The following is a 19,520-nucleotide window of genomic DNA, read 5'->3' on the forward strand; positions in this document are numbered from 1 at the left end:
CAACAACTTCTGGTCTATGTGTGTTTTGAGCTCAAAGTAATTTTGGAACATTCAAATAAACACGTCCATCTGGCAACTGCGTATGTGGGCCTAGAGTGGAGAACACTCTGATTTAAGAAGCATGGCTGTATCAAGAGACCCTTGAAGCCTGAGAGTCAAATTTGCAAGTACCATACATACCTAGTTTAAAAATAACTTTTGTTGCTGGTACAAAAATCATATATCTTTAGGATGTGATATTTAGAAAATATGGATGAGCAAAAATAAAAGTTAGCCATAATGTTACCATTTTTTGTTACCACTTTTTATAAACACACACATATCTGTTCCTTGCAAAAACACATTTATTTATTTATTTTTTAGAGGAAAGGTTTATTGTTGGGTGGGAAAGCCCGACAGGCCCCAGGCCCCGGGGGAGATGATGAGAGGGTAAGAGAGAGGAGGAAAGTGTAAGAAAGATCAAAGAGCACGTGTTTGGAAACAGCTCCTGTTAAACCTTTTCTGGGGCAGGGAAGAAGGAGCAGTGAATCGCATTAGAGTGGTGGTGGAGCTGACACCAGTGGTTGGGCCAGGGGGCAGGACCAAAGCTTACTGTACGATGTGGCGACGGGGCCAGTGCCTAAGACGGCATCCGAGGCATAGATCGCACCACAGATAAGACTGCACCATTTTACTAACATTCCCCCTTTTGGAAAAACAAATTTATTAATAAGGAGATATTTCAAAGCATGCTTTTTTTTTTTTTTTTTAATTTGACAGGTAGAGTTATAGACAGTGAGAGAGAGAGAGAGACAGAGAGACAGAGAGAAAGGTACTCCTTCCATTGGTTCACTCCCCAAATGGCTGCCTCAGCTGGCGCTGCGCCAATCCGAAGCCAGGAGCCAGGTGCTTCTTCCTGGTCTCCTATGTGGGTGCGGGGGCCCAAGGACTTGGGCCATCTTCCACTGCTTTCCCAGGCCATAGCAGAGCTGGATCAGAAGTGGAGCAACTAGGTCTTAAACCAGTGCCCATATGGGATCCCGGCGCCTCAGGCCAGGGCGTTAATGCGCTGCACCACAGTGCCAACCCCTGTAGTAGACTTTCAATGAATATCTGTTGGACTATCATATTTTAGAATTGGATTGGCCTTGAATCACACATCATAAGATCATGTAGATAAGATTGCACTAAGTTCAAGAAAAAATGTGTTAGCACTCTCAATAAGGACACATTCAGAAGTAAATAAAGAAATGTTTATTTGTGAGAATAGAAATTTAAATGTAGGAGCTGGCATTGTGGTACAGCAGGTTAAGCCACCACCTGTGATACTGGCATTCCTTGTGGGAGTGCTGGTTTGAGTCCTGGCTGCTTTGCTTCCAATCCAGCTTCCTGCTCATGTGCCTGAGAAAGCAGTAGAAGATGGCCCAAGTGCTTGGACCCTTTCCACCCACGTGGGCATCCTGGATGGAGCTCCATGTTCCTGGCTTTGGCCTGGCCCAGCCTGGGCCTTTTTTTTTTTTTTTTAGATTTATTATTTATTTGAAAGTCATAGTTACACAGAGAGAAAAGGAGAGGCAGACAGAGAGAGAGAGATCTTCCATCTGCTAGCTCACTCTCCAGATGGCCACAATAGCTGGAGCTGTGCTGATCCGAAGCCAGGAGCTGGGAGCTTCTTCCAGGTCTCCCGTGCAGGTGCAGGGGCCCAAGGACATGGGCCATCTTCCACTGCTTTCTGCCTGGGCCATTTTGAACACTTGGGGAGTGAACCAACGGATAGAAGATGTCTTTGTCTCTGACTCTGTCTCTCTCAACACTCTGCCTTTCAAATAAATAAAATAAATCTTAAATAGAAAACACATGCAAATACAATCTATTCATTTACTGTTAAGGAATGTCTTCAGCCAGTTCAGAGAACAATAATTACTATAGTTTTGTATTTGTCTATCTTATTAAAAGCAAGCATTTTTTGTTACTATTGCTTTGTTTGATATTCAAAGCATTTCTATTTTTCTATTCCTAGCTGCCTAAGTTCTCTACTTTGTTGTTTCTGACTAGCTACTCTTCTTCCTGCACCATAGATTATGCAGGGTCAGGCCAATGGCTGTGCATGTGAATAGTGGCTAAACTCTTAGTCAGGCTTCTCAGGTGGTGTGATTGGAAGGACTTTCAGTATTCTGGCTGCCTCTGAAATGTCTCTTCCACTTTTAGGAAGATTCTTCTCTATTATACCTAGCTAAATGTGTAGCAATATCTCTGAAAGCTACAGTTTAAAATGCACATGTCCTTGTTTAACTTGGAATGAAGCATATTAGCATTTTTTTTTTGACAGGCAGAGTTAGACAGTGAGAGAGAGACAGAGAGAAAGGTCTTCCTTTTGCCATTGGTTCACCCCCCAAATGGCCGCTATTGCCGGCACGCTTCAGCTGGCGTGCTGCGCCGATCCAAAGCCAGGAGCCAGGTGCTTCCTCCTGGTCTCCCATGCGGGTGCAGGGCCCAGGCACTTGGGCCATCCTCCACTGCCTTCCCGGGCCACAGCAGAGAGCTGGACAGGAAGAGGAGCAACCAGGACAGAATCCGGCGTCCCAACCGGGACTAGAACCTGGTGCGCCGGCGCCACAGGCGGAGGATTAGCCAAGTGAGCCGCGGCACCAGCCTCATCTTTCATTTGTTATTGAGATCAATGGCCTTAAGAATTTTGCATCCTCTAAGGGATGAGATATGGGCTGATATGGAAAGAGGCTTTGGGACACAGAGGAAGCCATAGAAGGATAGTCATCAGGGTGTATGGCTGATCATTTCTCTACAGTTTTGCTTGGGAGTACCTCTGTTAGTACTAAATGTCCCCCAATAAAGTTGCATTCTATACTACCCCCCAAAATCACTGAATGATATCCAATAACATTTTGTATTTCATATACAGAGACTGTGAATACAACAGTACCATTTTCCTTCAAGGGCATACGGCTTTCTAAGGTATTATTCAAGACTTATTTTATACTTTCTTAACCTTTTGCAGTAACAGATGTGTTAAGAACTTGAGAAAAGCATGTCACATCTTCTAAAAATAGTGTTTCAAATTAAGACATTTGAGAATGTTTTTCACTTTTATTGATATTAGCTATTTTGGTATTTCTTCTTTCTATAGAATATGGAGAAATTGCACAAAAGATAGCTTATTTTCATTTTATTTTCTCCTTCTAACTACAGAGCTAAAAGTAATACAAATGCAAATTGTTAATCTGTTGAATGGTCTTCCCATGAAGGCAATAGGCAATCAGTGCCTGAGGTCAGTAACTCCCTATAGTTACTGTTCATTCAATATAATTTAATCAACTAATATAATTAATTAATTTAATTATATTAATATTAATTTAATATAATTTAGTCTGGACATTCCCACCTTTGTAAAAATAACTTCTGTTGTAATCCTAGGTATTTGTGTTTTGTACTTAGCAATGAAATTTTACATGTGTCACTTTTGGTGACTATTTTAAAAATAAATTTTAGTAATACATATTCTTTAGTTATGTTGTTACAAATGATTCTAGCATTTGGAAACCTCTTAAGCTAAGTTTTTAGAAATTATAAAAAAATCATCTTATAATTGGAAAATAAATGGACTGTATGCTCACTGAGGTCAAAGGCATGCAATATTTCATCTTATCGGAAAATTAGAAAGTGCTGATGAGCTCACTTTAAATGAATTTCTGGTAGTAAGAACATTTCTCATAGAAGGCTTTGAAACAATACCACCTAACATTTTGTATTATTTCTATTTCTGTTTCTTCATTTCAGGGACAATACAGATGTGTTGTAGAAGCCATAGCTGGGAGTGCTGAAGAAATGATCTTTTGCTTGAATTTTACCATCATACACAACCCACGTGTCAATTAGAATAAATGGGTCCTATTTTTGTTTTTCAAAGGTGTTGTTTTAACAGTATCTGGGGTTTGTTTTAATCAGGTGTGGTCAGATATGAAAACATGAGAATGATTGCATAGAGGAGGAAGTTTATACTCATCTATTCCTGGAAACGGGAGGTGTGGTACATCACACAGAGCCACCCAGGGAAGCACCAGGGTCAGTCAGGTGGTGGAGGGAGGGGGGAAAATACAGTGAGATCTCTCATTTTGTTTTCCATGGGTATATATAGGCCAGGCAGAGACAGCAGGTTTAAGATGGACTAGTTGGCTCTGGGGCAGAAGGGCTGTCCCCAGGTGGAGAGTGGTTCTGAGTGCAGAAGCCCCAAAGAGGAGGTGGTTGGGGGTGTGGGCTCTGCATTGGTTGGTCTGACTATGAGAGGTGTGCTAGCAGGTGAGTACATCATTGACTGTGTCTGACGATTAACTAGCGCTGGTGGGGGCTGTTCCTGCAGGGTCAGCAAGACCCTGGATGCCAGAACATCAGAGTGCGGAACAGAAAAAGCATGGCTAATACAGTTCTTCACTTAGAACTTTTTTTTTTTTTTTTTTTGCACAAGTAGCTATATCAGACCATTTTCATTGCTATAAGAAAAAAACTTGAGGTACCTTAATCCCTTTTGAGAGTAGTGTCCTCTAGGAACCTAACTACCTTGCAAGAGGTCTCACCTCTTAGAGGCTCCACCACCTCCTAACAACAGAGGACCAAGCTTCCAACATGTGTACTTTTGAGGAACACACTGAAGCCATAGCACACCCACACCCACACCCAAGCCATAGCAGCACTGACAGCCCTTGACTCCTTCCACGTCTCTGTTGCAAGCAGCCACTCTGTGGTGGGTTACCAGAGGTGCTCTGCAGTCTCCAGACCTACCTTCCTGCACCTGTTCCAGGGCCCCTCAGTCTCAGTAATAAAGCATTTTCTTTTGTTACAGATTTATTTTTATTTATTTGAAAGGCAGAGCTACGGAGAGGCAGAGGGAGAGAGAGAGAGAAGAGTGAGCGAAAGAGAGCCCTGCCTTCTGCCCAGATGCCCACAACAGTTAGGGAAGGGCCAGGCCGAAGCCAGGAGCCTGGAAATCCATCTGTCTCCCACATGAGTGGCAGGGACCCGAGTTCTTGGTCATCATCTGCTGCTTTCCCAGACTTGTTAGCCAGGAGATGGACTGGACCAAAGCAATCAGGACTGGAACTGGCACTCCAATACTTTATGCCCAGGTATTGATCTTTCTCAGCTCAGGGTTAGTCCCTCAGAGAATTCTCAGCAGACATGTGGAGTGTACCCCTTGCGCTTGATATGGGCAGTGGCAGAGCCAAGTGGAATCGCGGAGGAGCCATTCCACATGGAGTCTGGCCACCGCCTTCCTGTGCCCTTGATTTCATCTATTGGTTCACTCTCCAAATACCTGAAATAATAAGGGCTGGGCCAGGCCATAGCCAGGAGCTAGGAACCAGACTCCTGGATTTCCTTCATGGCTAGCAGGGACCCAAGTACTTGGACTTTCTGTTACTTTCCGATACCCAAGTACTGCTTTCCCAGGTACATTAGCAGGGGGCTGGATATGAAGTAGAACAGTTAGGACTGAAAGTGGCCCTCTGATATGGGGTGCCAGATCCTAAGCAGTGACTTAACCTGCTGTATCTCAACACTGTCCCCTGTGTCCAACTACTAAGAAAAGAAAAAAGTTTGTGGGACTGAACTTTTCCTTGCACCAGAACTCTTATGATCTCATATTTCTCCTACCAATCCTGCTCCCCTCACCACCTCAAATAACCAGTTTCACTTTCAATGAAATTCTCAGTTGAGCTTTGAAGAAATTCTTGGGGATTTCCTTGTTGATCATGGGAAAGTAAATTCTCTTTGAGAGGTTTTGAAGCAATTAGCGCCATCACGTTGAACAAGTTTTCCAAAGTCATTTTAAAATTACACCCATGTTTTTCTCAGTTCTTGTCTCTTTAGTGAATACATAGAATTATTTTCAGAAACTTCTCTTTGATCTACAAACATAATTAGGCAAATTCCTGAAAATGGCAATTCTTTCATTTTTGTTAGTTTATGCCACACAAACATAATATAGAGAATTCTATGGTTTATGGAAATAGCCTTTTTTTTCTCATCATTGATTTCTTTAGGAAATAAGAAAAGACCATAATTATAATGGTTCACTTGCATGGACCTGTGGCAGTTGATGTTGAGAGATTTACAAGGATTGCTACTCTGCATAAAGAAAGCTGGGGTGGCCAATTTTCAAAGGCACACAAAGGCCCAAAGTCACAAAAACCAAGGCACTATAAACAGGGGAAAATATAACTAAAAGATTAAAGCTATATACACACACACACACACACACACACACACTTTATTTCTCAACATACATTTCATCAAGATACTTTTTTTTATTTTTTGACAGGCAGAGTGGACAGTGAGAGAGAGAGAGACAGAGAGAAAGGTCTTCCTTTTTGCCCTTGGTTCACCCTCCAATGGCCGCTGTGGCCTGCGCGCTACAGCCAGTGCACCACACCTATCCGAAGGCAGGAGTCAGGTACTTATCCTGGTCTCCCATGGGGTGCAGGGCCCAAGGACTTGGGCCATCCTCCACTGCACTCCCGGGCCACAGCAGAGGGCTGGCCTGGAAGAGGGACAACTGGGGCAGAATATGGCGCCCTGACAGGGACTAGAACCCCGGGTGCCGGTGCGCTGCAGGCGAGGGATTAGCCTAGTGAGCCGCAGCGCCGGCCCATCAAGATACTTTTGTAAGTGATAATGCAAGTTATTTAGGCTATTCTGGGAATTTAGCCAAGTGAATGCAGTCATATTTATATTATTCACTAAAGAAAAGTGGGTGCCCTTTAATTTTTTTTTAACATTAGCAAACAAAAAACGTCAGAAGTCGCCAAAGTAGGAGGATGTCCAAAGATTCACCATCAAAACTCACAAAATTTCCATTGTTTGAGGAGACAAATGAGCAAAAGTGTTATGGTGGAGAAGGGCTGTCTGGTGAAGGTTTCGTGGGCATTTTTCTGCAAAAGCTTTAGGTAACTTTCTTTTCTCAAAACACTCTCCTGATAAGCAGATATCATTGTTCTTTGTCCCTCCAGAAAGCCAACAGGCAAAATGCCTTGAGCTTCTGAAAAAGCTGCTAGGATGCCCTTGCTCTTGTTGGTCTGCTCTTGCTTTGGCTGGAGTACTTCCTCCGCTTGGTAGCTGTTGCTTTGATTGTGCTTTGTCTTCAGGGTTGTGCTGGTAAGTCTATGCTTCATTTCTTGTTAGGATTCTTTGAAGAAATGCTTCAAGATTGTGATCCCCTCTTGTGTAGAATTTCCATTGATAGCTCTGCTGTTTTCTGCGGCTGAGCCAGACACAATAGCTTTGGCACTTGTCAAGCAGAAAGTTGGCTTCACTTCAGTTTTTCAATCAGAATTATGTGAACTGAACCAGTTGAGATGTCTGTAGTGTTGGCTTCTTCTTCTTCTTCTTCTTTTAATTTACATACAAAATCCAGGATACTCTTGGGACAACTCCCTTCCCCCCTACCCAAAACAAAACAATGAATAGGATCACTGGGGAGCTTAACGACTGCCTTGCTTCACTCTGGGATGCTGGGGTCAACCTTATCCAGAGGCTCATGGTGACAGCTCATGAGCGAATTGTAGAGTTCTTCACTTTTTGCCATTAATTGTTTAATTCTTCAATATTCAAATGAAGATTGAGATCGTCTAGTGGGTCTTCATCTTGGTTTTTGGCCACAGCTGTGGCTTCCTTGGGCGTAACCAAAACTCCAGCTGCAGATTCTGGGGTCTCATGTGTACAAAGGACATTCCATCAATTTTTGCCAACTGCACAGCCATAGCTGTAGCCAGGGAGAGCATAGCCACTTGCTATCACTCATACCAGCTGCCATGGAGGTGCCCGTGGCCCAGCTGGAATTCCAGCTTCAGCCTTTGCTAGTAGCGGTAATGATTGTTTTGTTGAGTTCAGCCCAAATCTGCAAAACTCTCCCATCTGGCCATTTACCCACGAGCTTTCCTGGAGAGCAGAATCCACAGTTTTTAACCCTGCATCAAAACTTCAGCTGGTGGCTATTTCTTCTGTTAATCATTGGTCCTCTTCAACAAGGGCATGGACAAGATTAAATTTTTCCTCCTAAATTGATGTGGATGGTCTGCCACTGTGGGCTTCTAAAACACTGTCTCTTCCATTCTCAACACAAGTTACCAGTTTGTAAATTTACTATTTCTTTGGGGGGCATTGTAATAGTTTATGCAGGATTTGGCTCATGAAAATATTTAAAACCCAAAGTCTATGGTAACAGTTACTGGATTAATATGAGTGGATTAAGAATGGAGACTTGTTACAACAGTAGTGTCTGGTAGGTGGGCCTTCTGGGAGGTCTTTAGGTCGTTGGAGACTGACCCTTGGAAAGTGGTTCTCATGAGAGCGTTGATTGATAATGCAATTGTGCTTCCCCCCCTTTCTGCTTCCTGGCTCACCAAGTACATGTGTCCATCCTTGTCATCCTGCAGCTTTCAGATGGCTGAATTGGTGGGGCCCACCTGATCTTGTAATATAGTGCTAAACACGCACTGTTACCTCATTTAGTTTTCAGACAACTTCCAAGAGGTTGATATTATTGTCTTTATTTTAGATGACAAAATTAACATGAGAAAAGTTGAGTAAATTGCCTAGAGTCACATCGTAAGAGGGAAATCTAGGATTTAATCTCTGTACTATATATCTGTAAGAGCTTGCCATGTTGTCTATCATTTTGGTGGGTTAGTAAATGTTTTAAATTTTTCTGTACCAACTATAAACAACAGGCATACATTTTTATTTTCAGCTAAAATGATGTTAAAAAGATCATTTCACTATTAATAACTTAAATACATTAACTTATTTAAAACTGGAGAAACATTTTGTGGGGAGCAATTCGGACTAGACTAAGTTACTGGAATTAAGACTTATTCTATGCATCTGCTCTCCCACAATATGGCGCTGGGAGAGAAGTAAACAGCTTCCACACAGCTGCCTCCAGTTCAACCAATAAACTGTAGGACTTGCTCCTGATTGGAGAGCAGCGTACTCGGCGTGTGGGCAGCCGAGTTGGGATTGGCGGAGGAGGACTATAAAGGAGGAGAGAGACGGCATGCACCAGGAACATCTAAGGGGAACATCTAAGGGGAACACCTGTGCAGCCCCCGAGAGAGCCGGCCGGCGGTGTGCCGCTCCCCTGCGGAAGTGGGGAATGTGGCCAGGGGGAACTGCCCTTCCACGGAGGTGGAAGGGACGGTAGCCAACCCGGGAAGAACCAGCAGCAAACCCGGGGAGGGCCGAGCAGACGAAAGAACAGCGCAGGGTCCTGTGTCGTTCCTCCACGAAGAGGGGGAGCGACACATTTAAGCAATCCCAAGTGAAAACTGAGAACAATATAAAATGATAGTCATTTTGGATAATTTCCAAAATAAGTTATGGGGTCATTTGTTTATAAATGATATTGTTAAATCATTGTTATAAAAGCATTATCTAAAAACATCATTAAAATATGTTGTAGATATTGTATAGTAACATGGATCAATCGCCAAGGAATATTGCTTAGTTAAAGATTTAAGCTGCAAAATTCAACCTAAAATTCATGTGGCAATTCAAGGAATCCTGAATAGCCAAAACAATTTTGAAAAAGAACAAAATTGGAAAATGCACATTTCCTTATCTTTGCTTTTTAAAAGATTTATTTATTTATTTGAAAGACAGAGTTACAGAGTGAGAGATAGAGGGAGATACAGAGAGAGAGGGAGAGAGGGAGAGGGGGAGAGGGGGAGAAGGGGAGAGAAGGAGAGAGGGATAGAGGGAGAGAGGGAGAGAGAGAGAGATCTTCCATCTGCTGGTTTACTCCCCAAATAGCAGCAATGGCTGGGGCTGGGCCAGGCCAAAGCCAGGAGCCAGGAGCTTCATCCAGGTCTCCAAAATGGGTGCAGGGGCCCAAGCACTTGCTTTTCCAGGTGTACTAGCAGGGAGCTGGATTGGATGTGTAGCAGGTGGAACTAGAACCAGTACCCATATGGGATGCTGGTGCTTCAGGTGGTGACAACCCACTATGCCACAATACCAGCCCCACATTTCCTGGTCTTAAAGGTATTACAGAGCTATAATCATCAAAACAGTGTGGTACTGTCATGAAGACAAACAAATAAAATGAAATAGATTGTCCAGAAAAAAACTGTTATGTGTAGCGTCAAATAAACCCTCATGTATATGTCTTTAGTAAGGGTGCCATAAACACTCAGTGGGAAAAGAACAGTCTCTTCAGCAAATCATGTTGGGAAAACTGGACATCTACCAGAAAAGAATGAAACTTAGACTTTTACTTTATACCATATTAACAGAGGAACATTTTCATGACATTGGATTTGGCAATGATTTCTTGGATATGATACCAAAGACATAGGCAAAAAAAAAAAAAAAATAGACAAATGGTACTATATCAAGCCTAAAAATTTCTGTGCATTAGAAGACAAGTTTGAGAGTCAAAGACCATCTATGGAATCGGAGGAAATTTTTAAAAATATTTTCATTTTATTTGAAATGCAGAGTGCAACAGATGGAAACATAGGTAGTCCATTCACTTTTTCACTACCCAAATACCTTCAACAGCCAGGGTTGGGTCAAGCTGAAGCCAGGAACCAGGAAATCCATCTGGATCTCCTGAGAGCTTGGCGGGGGCCCAGGTACTTGAGTCATCATCTGCTGCCTCCCAGGATGTGCATTAGCAGGAAGCTGGATTGGAAGAACAGTAGCTGGGACTTGAACCACGCACTCTGCTATGGGAGGCAGGCATCTGCTGTACCAGATGGCTGCCCTTGAACACATATTATCAAATTGTATTTCTGATAAGGGGTTAATATACAGAATACGTGAAGAATTCCTGTGGAAGGGACATTTAAAATCTGATTTACAGAAGATCAAAATATGTGAATAGACATTTTCCAAAATTGATTTACACATGGCCAGAAGCATGTGCCAAGAAGTTCAATATCACTTCTAATCAGAGAAATGCAAGTTAAATCACAATGAAATATCATCAGACATTCATTATGATAGCTAGTATGAAAACAACTGCAAATAACAAGTGTTCGCAAGGATGTGGAGAAATCAGAGTCCTTGGGCAGTGTTAGTGAGATTGCAAAACAGTATGAATACCTTGGAAAACAATATGGTGGTCCCTCAATTAAAAAATAGAACTATCATATGATCCAGGAATCCCACTTCTCAGTACATACCAAAAAATTACAGTCAAGATCTCCAAGAGATATTTGTATATGCATGTTCATATTTCACAATTTTCATTATTTACAATAGTCAAGAGGTAGCAACAACCCTGTGGGGACTAGACTAAGTTACTGGAATTAAGACTTACTCTATGCATCTGCTCTCCCACAATATGGCGCTGGGAGAGGAAGAAACAGCTTCTACACAGCTGCCTCCAGTTCAACCAATAAGCAGCAGGACCTGCTCCTGATTGGAGGAGAGCAGCGTACTCGGCGTGTGGGTAGCAGAGTTGGGATTGGTGGAAGAGGACTATAAAGGAGGAGAGAGACAACATGCACCAGGAACATCTAAGGGGTACATCTATCTGAAGGAACACCTGTGCAGTCCCCGAGAGAGCCGGCCGGTGGTGTGCCGCTCCCCCGCGGAAGTGGGGAAAGTGGCCAGGGGGAACCGCCCTTCCAAGGAGGTGGAAGGGACGGTAGCCAACCCGGGAAGAACCAGCAGCAAACCCGGGGAGGGCCGAGCAGACGAAAGAACAGCGCAGGGTCCTGTGTCGTTCCTCTACGAAGACAGGGAGCGACATAATGGTGCCGTGACTCGGATATGAAGCCTAGGCAGGGTTTAGTGTCGTTCCTCCATGAAGAGGGGGAGCGACAAACCCGAAGCCGATTAATGGGCAAATGGGTAAATTGAATGGTTGGGGGGTGAGATTGGTGCAAGTGGCTGCTTGGGATGCCTGCAACTCATGTATAATGCCTGAGTTTGAGTTCCACTGCTGATTCCAGCTTCCTGCTAATGTACACCCTGGAAGAGACAGCAGGTAGTGGCTCAAGTACTTGGGTACCTGCAACCCACATGGGAAACCCAGCTCTGGCTATTGTAGGCATTTGGAGAGTGAACTAGCAGATGGAAGATCTATCTCTCTGCCTTTCTCTCTTTGCCTTTCAGATAAAAATGAAGATAAATAAGTAAAAACTTGGGGCCTGTGCTGTGGCATAGGGGGTAAAGCCGCTGCCTGCAATGCTGGCATCCCATATGGGTGCCGGTTCAAGTCCCAGCCGCTCCACTTCTGATCCAACTCTCTGCTATGGCCTGGGAAAGCAGTGGAAGATGGCCCAAGTCTTTGAGCCCCTGCATCCGCGTGGGAAGACCCAGAGGAAGCTCTTGGCTCCTGGCTTCAGATCAGCGCAGCTCCATCCGTTGTGGCCATCTGGGGACTAAACCAGTGGATGGAAGACCTCTCTCTCTCTCTCTCTGCCTTTCCTCTCTCTGTGTAACTCTTTCAAGTAAATAAATAAATATTTTTTTAAAAAAAGTAAAAACTAGACAATCTAAAATGTGGTACCTAAGAACAATGAAATGTTACTCAGCTTTATATTTATTTATTTATTTATTTATTTGACAGGCAGAGTGGACAGTGAGAGAGAGAGACAGAGAGAAAGGTCTTCCTTTGCCGTTGGTTCACCCTCCAATGGCCGCTGCGGCCGGCGCGCTGCAGCCGGCGCACCGCGCTGATCCGATGGCAGGAGCCAGGTGCTTCTCCTGGTCTCCCATGGGGTGCAGGGCCCAAGTACTTGGGCCATCCTCCACTGCACTCCCGGGCCACAGCAGAGAGCTGGCCTGGAAGAGGGGCAACCGGGACAGAATCCGGTGCCCTGACCGGGACTAGAACCTGGTGTGCCGGTGCCGTAGGCAAGGGATTAGCCTAGTGAGCCGCGGCGCCAGCTGTTACTCAGCTTTAAAAGGGAAGGAAACCCTGTCACATGCTATAACATGGATGAAACTTGAGGACATTTTGCTACACAAAATGAGCCATTCACAGAAAGACAAATTGCTTCCTGGAAAGATGAACTCATTCACATGGTTTCCTGTAAATGTACCAGCTTCTTCACAACCACTTTTCATATTCTGTATCCTACGCTGTCTCTGGCAAAATCAAGTTGGGATGATGAAAATGGATTCATTCTTGATTAGAGGAGGATATTTAGGCATGTACAGTTAAAAGCTAACATTTTTGCCTTCTAAAGTTTAAAACAATGACCAATTGCCAGGGCAGACAGGATACAAGTAATCAATGCTTAGTCAACAGGAGGGAAGCATGCCTTTGAGGGAGTGCAAAACAAACACAGAGCTTGTCTGGGGACAATGAGAAGCTGCAGTAGCTCAGAGGTTTATACCACCTTGTCATTCTCTTCAAAAATGCAAAGACGAGCAAATTATTTTTCACTGAGAAAATGATCCCATTTGAGCACTCATGAATTAACCACATTAACTTCCTTTCAATGCAAAGAAGAAAAATGGTTTCTGTCTTCAGTTTTAGCTGTCTTGTCAGTGAGTTGTCAAGTTGAAGGATTTCTTTTACATTCTACTAGTTCCCTCTTCTCTGGAAACACATTTACTTCAGAATGGAGAGTGAAGGTTTGAGTTCATCTCTCAGGGTTGACTTGTGTGATGTGATCTGTCTAAGCTGTAGCAGCATCTGCATCCCTTCCAATCATGGCTTGGGCTTCAGAGCGTGACTGGGTAGTGCCCAGGGCAGGTGACTGATGATCTTTCTTCCCTAATAACTGGGACCAGTGCTAGATATTACTCTCTAATCATTCAAAATGTCTGTCCTGAGTTCCATTTCATGCTGTGTTTGATGTGGATACAAATATAAAAAACAAAAAACAAACAAACAAAAAAACAAAACACAGGCAGGGAACAACAAATAATAAAAACACAAAGGCAACAATAAGCACTAAAGTCATTGGTGAGTTCTACTTATAGCAGACTGCCTAGAAATCAAAACATAGACACTTGTATTTCAGTGTTCTAGGTACACTGCTTAAAAAAAATTCGAAAAGTGCTATCTAGCTACAAATAAGTTAATGAGAATCTGTAAAAGCTTTGAGCTGAAAGGTATTATTACTGTGTCATTCAGAGACCTAGCAGAAAACGGATGACACATTTAGATTCATATGATTTGAAGAGAATTTAATAAAGAGAATGTTTATGGAAGTGTGGACCAGAGATAGGGAAACCATGAGGAATAGTGCCGAACCCCAGGGCTAGTAGTGGGGCTCCATTATTGCTCTGGGCTTAAAAGATCAAGGATGGGGAGCCAGGAGACAAAGAGGACCTGTTGGACAGAAGTAGAGACTTCTTACAGGCTTTATGTAACTAGACCAGCTGGGGGTAACCCTACAGAGAGGAGTGGTGCTCTGTTCCCTCCCTCAGATCTTTTACTGAGCTCTCCATTGGCTGAACCCAATTTTCTTTATGCTACTATAACATAATACCAAGGAATGATTAATTTATAAGAAAAATAATTTTTTTCTTACTGTCCTAGGGCCTGGGAAAATAATTTCATGGTGCTGGCACTTGTAAGGGCCTTTCTGCTGTGTCAAACCATGGTAGAAGGCAAGAGGGTGAGAGAGATAGAGAGCAAAATGAGAGACAAAGAGAGGGTTGAACTCACTTTTACAACAGCCTCTCTCTTTTTTTCTATAGAAAGCTTTTATTTAATAAATATAAATTTCATAAGTACAACTTTTGGATTATAGTGGTTCTTCCTCCCATACCCGTCCTCCCACCCCTACTCCCATCCCTCCTCCTACTCCCTCTCCCATCCCATTCTTCATTAAGATTCATTTTTAATTGTCTTTATATACAGAAGATCAACTCTATACTAAATAAAGAGTTCAACAGTTTGCACCCACACAGACACACAAAGTATAAAGTACTGTTTGAAGACTAGTTTTACCATTCATTCTCAAAGTCCAACACATTAAGGACAGAGGCCCTACATGGGGAGCAAGTGCACAGTGACTCCTGTTAGCAACCTCACTCTTAGGATAATGACATTAATCCATTCATGGGTGCAGAGTCTAATTGCCTCTTTTTAAAACAAAGACTTGTATTATTATTACTTAATTTTCATTTCATTTGAAATGCAGAGAAACAGATCTTTCATCCCTAAACGCCCACAACAGCCAGGGCCAAGCCAATCCTGATGTCCCAAGTGGGTGGCAGGGAGCCAGGTGCTTGAGCCATCATCACCTGCTGCTTCTCAGGGTGCACATTAGTGGAAGCTGGATCAGACGTTGTGTAGCTGAGACTCTAACCACTCTGATATGTGATGTGGACACTCAACAGCAACTTAACTGTTGTGTCACATGCCTGCCCCTCTGCCACCTCTTGACACTCTTGCATTGGGTAATAAGTTGCCAGCATATAAACTTTAGGAGACATTCAAACCATGGCACCAATGGAACCAGAACCCACAGGAGCAAGCTGACCTAGTCCATGCAGGTCAGACCCCAGAGCCCAGAGAAGGGTGGAGCAGGGTAGAGAGTGGGTCTGGAGGGAGAATGGATGATGTCCAGAACAACTAAGTGACCGAGAACCTGGAAGTGAGCATTTATCAAGACATTGGTAATACTTTCCTAAGCAATGTTTGACAAACTCCTAGAAGTAATCCTTGGATGGTTGCTGAAGATGGAGGACAAAACCTTGACAGCTCTTCCACAAAGCTCTAGTAACTTATTAGGGACACATTTTCCAAGTTAGCAAGTCATTGTGATTTGAAGAAAGAATAAATTCTGCATATGACCAAAAAAAAAAAACCACCCTCTCATTAATAATAAATAGTAAGGCATCTTGAAAATTTGCTTTTTTGGGTAGTTTAAGACCAACAACAAAGACCAGGAAAGCTTTACAAAGAAAGCCAGAGTATTCTAATAAAGCAGGCTCTGATAAATTGTGAATACCTGACCCAGAAAAGCATACAAACCTGCCTATGGAGTTCACGGCATAATCATAAACAACTCTCTAGGTCAAGAAATTAGACAGTGCCACTTCCCTCCTCCTGTGTGCCCTTCTTGCTGACAAAGCCAGCTCTTTCTCCATAAATAACCATTCTCCTGGTTTCTCTGATAATGTTTCTGCTTTCCCACCAAGACTTTAAACAATATACCTCTTTTGGCCAAGTTCAAGAAGTTCTCTTTTTCATATTTTCACATACCTAAAGCTGGGATGTACTTATAATGGATGATCTGTCACAATTTAGTTGGCAGTGTTTTTTCTCTGTTAGAAGAACATAACATAATGTTTTTTTGTTTGTTTGTTTTTTTGTTTTTTTGACAGGCAGAGTGGACAGTGAGGGAGAGAGACAGAGAGAAAGGTCTTCCTTTGCCGTTCGTTCACCCTCCAATGGCTGCCGCGGCCGGCGTGCTGCGGCCGGCGCACCGCGCTGATCCGATGGCAGGAGCCAGGAGCCAGGTGCTTTTCCTGGTCTCCAATGGGGTGCAGGGCCCAAGCACCTGGGCCATCCTCCACTGCACTCCCGGGCCACAGCAGAGAGCTGGCCTGGAAGAGGGGCAACCGGGACAGAATCCGGCGCCCCGACTGGGACTAGAACCCGGTGTGCTGGCGCCGCTAGGCGGAGGATTAGCCTAGTGAGCCGCGGCGCCGGCCAATGTTTTTTTTTTTTTTTTTTTTTTAAGAAAGCTTTTATTTAATACAAATTTCATAGGTATAGCTTGAGGAATATAGCGGCTCTTCCCCCCATACCCGCCCTCCCACCCCAACTCTCGTCCCACCTCCTACTCCCTCTCCTATCCCATTCTTCATTAAGATTCATTTTTAATTGTCTTTACATACAGAAGACCAACTGTCTACTAAGTAAAGATTTCAACAGTTTGCACCCACACAGACACACAAAGTATAAAGTACTCTTTGAAGACAAGTTTTAATAATGGTTTATTTTACAAGGAGTTGTTCTTTAGATTTGATGTATGCTCATTTTGCTTGAACTACCTGAGGGGAGTCACACTGTATGTATCCTTTTTGCCTCTGCCTTCTCCACTGCGTTGCTATGGGCATAGCAGCTTGCTCATATGATCCACCACAAACAATGTTGCGGGGAGCAGCTTTCTGTATGTATCCTGGTGCTCTTGTGGACTGTAACATTAGACAAAGGCAAAATTTCCCTCCAGACTACTGAAGTATTATCCGAACACCAATCCTAACCCTAATCTCAACCAGAGAAATTTATCTGAAACAAATGTAGTCATTTTGTCACCTGCTATAAAAAAAATAAAACAAAGAGCTACAAGGGCAAGCATTGTGGAGTAGTAGGTTAGGTGGCTGCTTGTGATGCTGGTATCCCATTTCAGAGGGCTGATTTGAGTCCTCACTGCTCCGTTTTAGATCTAGCTTCCTGCTAATGCACCTGAGATAACAGCAGGCAATGGTTCAAGGACTTGTGTCTTTACCAGCCTTGTGGGGGACCCAGATGGAGTTCCAGGCTCCTTGCTTCAACCTGGCCCAGCCCTGGCTGTGCAACCATTTAGAGAGTGAACCAGCACATGCAAGATCTCCATCTGTCTCTCCCTCTCTGTTACTCTGCCTTTCAAATAAATAAGTAAATCTTAAAAAAAGAGAAACATTTTTGATATGTCCTGAAGGTCTTGAAACCCAGGATCCATTCCCACTGTTATTCTCACTCCTTATTGCATGCTGTCTAGCCTCCATGGCCTCTTTCAGTTCTTTAAACAAGCACACTACCCCTCAGCCGCTCCCCCCCACTCCACTCCAACATTTAGCCTTTTAAAATCTGCCATCCATCAATCTGAGCGCTAGCCTCAACTCCTCAAGTGAGCCCACCTCTTCCACACAGATGATGCTTCTTTATGGGACCTTCTTATGATTCTCTCCATTTCAGGATGTGGATTAATTTGGGACATGGATCTGCTTCTGAAACAGAGCACCCCAGGACTTCAATAAGGTGGGAGTATATTTCTCACAATCTGCTGGAGCCTAAGTGGCCCAGGGCTGACTTGTCTGGCGGCTCCAATGTCGGCAACCCAGAATCCTCACGTTGGCCAGCATCTCTAGGTCATTGCCCTCATGGATATGCTCTGAGAGGACAGAGTGCCTCATCCACATCTCATCCAGTGAAAGAGAGAATGAGAAAGGGAAGACACACCCATTCCTATAAAAGCAGGACCAGGCATTATATTAATTACTTTCACTCTCTTCTCACTGATTAGAAATTGGTCCCTTGGCTATCACAAGGGAAGCTAGGAAAAGTACCCTTTATTTTGTCAGCCACGTGCCCAGCCATGAGCCATAGTCCACTATTGTAGATGGAGGGAGTGGATATGGGGACACCTAGTGGTCTCTGTGACAGAACACCCTATCCAAGTTAATCCATCTATTCTAGGGACTGTAACGTCTACAAGAGCAGGGGCCATATCTGTTTCTACTAACCATTGTATCCTCCCATCAACTCCAGTGCCTGGCACACAGTAGGACTTCAATAAATATTTTTTTCTAAGTTAGAAGTGTTTTTTTTTTTTTTGGTTAAAGATTTATTTGTTTGAAAGAGTTACAGAGAGAGAGAGAGAGAGAGACAGACAGACAGACAGACACACAAATACCTTCCAACTGCTGGTTCACTCCCTAAATGTCCACAATGGCTGGGGCTGGGCCAGGCTGAAATCAGGAGCCTGGAGCTTCCTCTGGGTCTCCCACGTGGGTGCAGGGACCCAAACACTTGGGCTGATTTTTGCTGCTTTCCCAGGCACATCAGCAGGGAGCTGGATCAGAAGTGTAGCAGCTGGGATTCGAACCAGTGCCCATATGGTACACTGATGTTGCAGGCGGCAGCTTTATCCATTATGCCACAGTGCCAGCCCTGATAAATGTTGACTGCATGAATAAATAGATCAAGTTTCTTACTATCTCTTGTGATTCTCTGTCTCATGCTTGACATTCCAGCCAAACCAAACCATTTGTGGTGGTCTCATAAGGTATTCATGATCAATTTTATAAAATCTGGCAAGCAAAAATATATACCTCACTGTTATTTAAATTTCTTTGATGGTAAATTCAGGTTATACACATTTTTATGTATCTCCATGAGTACTTCTTGTTTTGAGATTTGATATGACGAATTTTAACAGCATCATTTACAATTCATGAAGGATGTAACACTGTAGATTTTGTTCTTTTTTTTAAAGATTTATTTTATTTATTTGAAAGTTAGAGTTACACAGAAAGGAGAGGCAGAGAGAGAGAGGTCTTCCATCCGATGGGTCACTCCCCAATTGGCCGCAACGGCCAGAGCTGCGCCAATCCAAAGCCAGGAGCTAGGAGCTTCTTCGGGGTCTCCCACATGGGTACAGGGGCCCAAGGACTTGGGCCATCCTCTGCTGCTTCCCCAGGCCAGAGAAGAGAGCTGGATTGGAAGTGGAGCAGCTGAGACTAGAACTGATGCCAAGGTGTTAACCCACTGCGCCAGCTGGTCCCGAACACCATAGATTTTGAAGAGTAGAAGTCAGGGTAGGTTGCACACTCAGGGGTTTGCTTGG

At 43.6% G+C, this 19,520-nt stretch overlaps 1 protein-coding gene and 1 pseudogene across 6 annotated transcripts in view; one reads left to right on the top strand and one right to left on the bottom strand.

Annotated features, from left to right (window-relative positions):
* LY96 (lymphocyte antigen 96) overlaps positions 1-3,903 on the top strand; it is a 50,445-nt gene extending 46,542 nt beyond the window's left edge. For 3 of the 6 annotated variants that reach the window (XR_016234877.1, XR_016234878.1, XR_011389097.2), the window contains exons 5-7: positions 2,900-2,952; positions 3,187-3,265; positions 3,775-3,903. Coding sequence is in view for 3 of the 6 variants with exons in the window: in XM_089334572.1 (XP_089190698.1) it covers positions 2,900-2,952; positions 3,775-3,873 (152 nt within the window). In the remaining 3 variants the exon portion in view is untranslated. The remainder of the gene's footprint in view (positions 1-2,899; positions 2,953-3,186; positions 3,266-3,774) is intronic. The other 3 variants (XM_089334572.1, XM_089334571.1, NM_001082787.2) reach the window with 2 other exon arrangements.
* Positions 3,904-7,359: 3,456 nt separating this feature from the next.
* LOC127490787 (putative uncharacterized protein C6orf52 pseudogene) lies at positions 7,360-8,038 on the bottom strand (annotated as a pseudogene).
* Positions 8,039-19,520: the final 11,482 nt, after the last annotated feature.

This window comes from Oryctolagus cuniculus, chromosome 6, assembly GCF_051225735.1.
Source record: "Oryctolagus cuniculus isolate XC-2025 breed Fujian yellow rabbit chromosome 6, ASM5122573v1, whole genome shotgun sequence".
In the NCBI taxonomy this organism is placed as follows: domain Eukaryota; kingdom Metazoa; phylum Chordata; class Mammalia; order Lagomorpha; family Leporidae; genus Oryctolagus; species Oryctolagus cuniculus.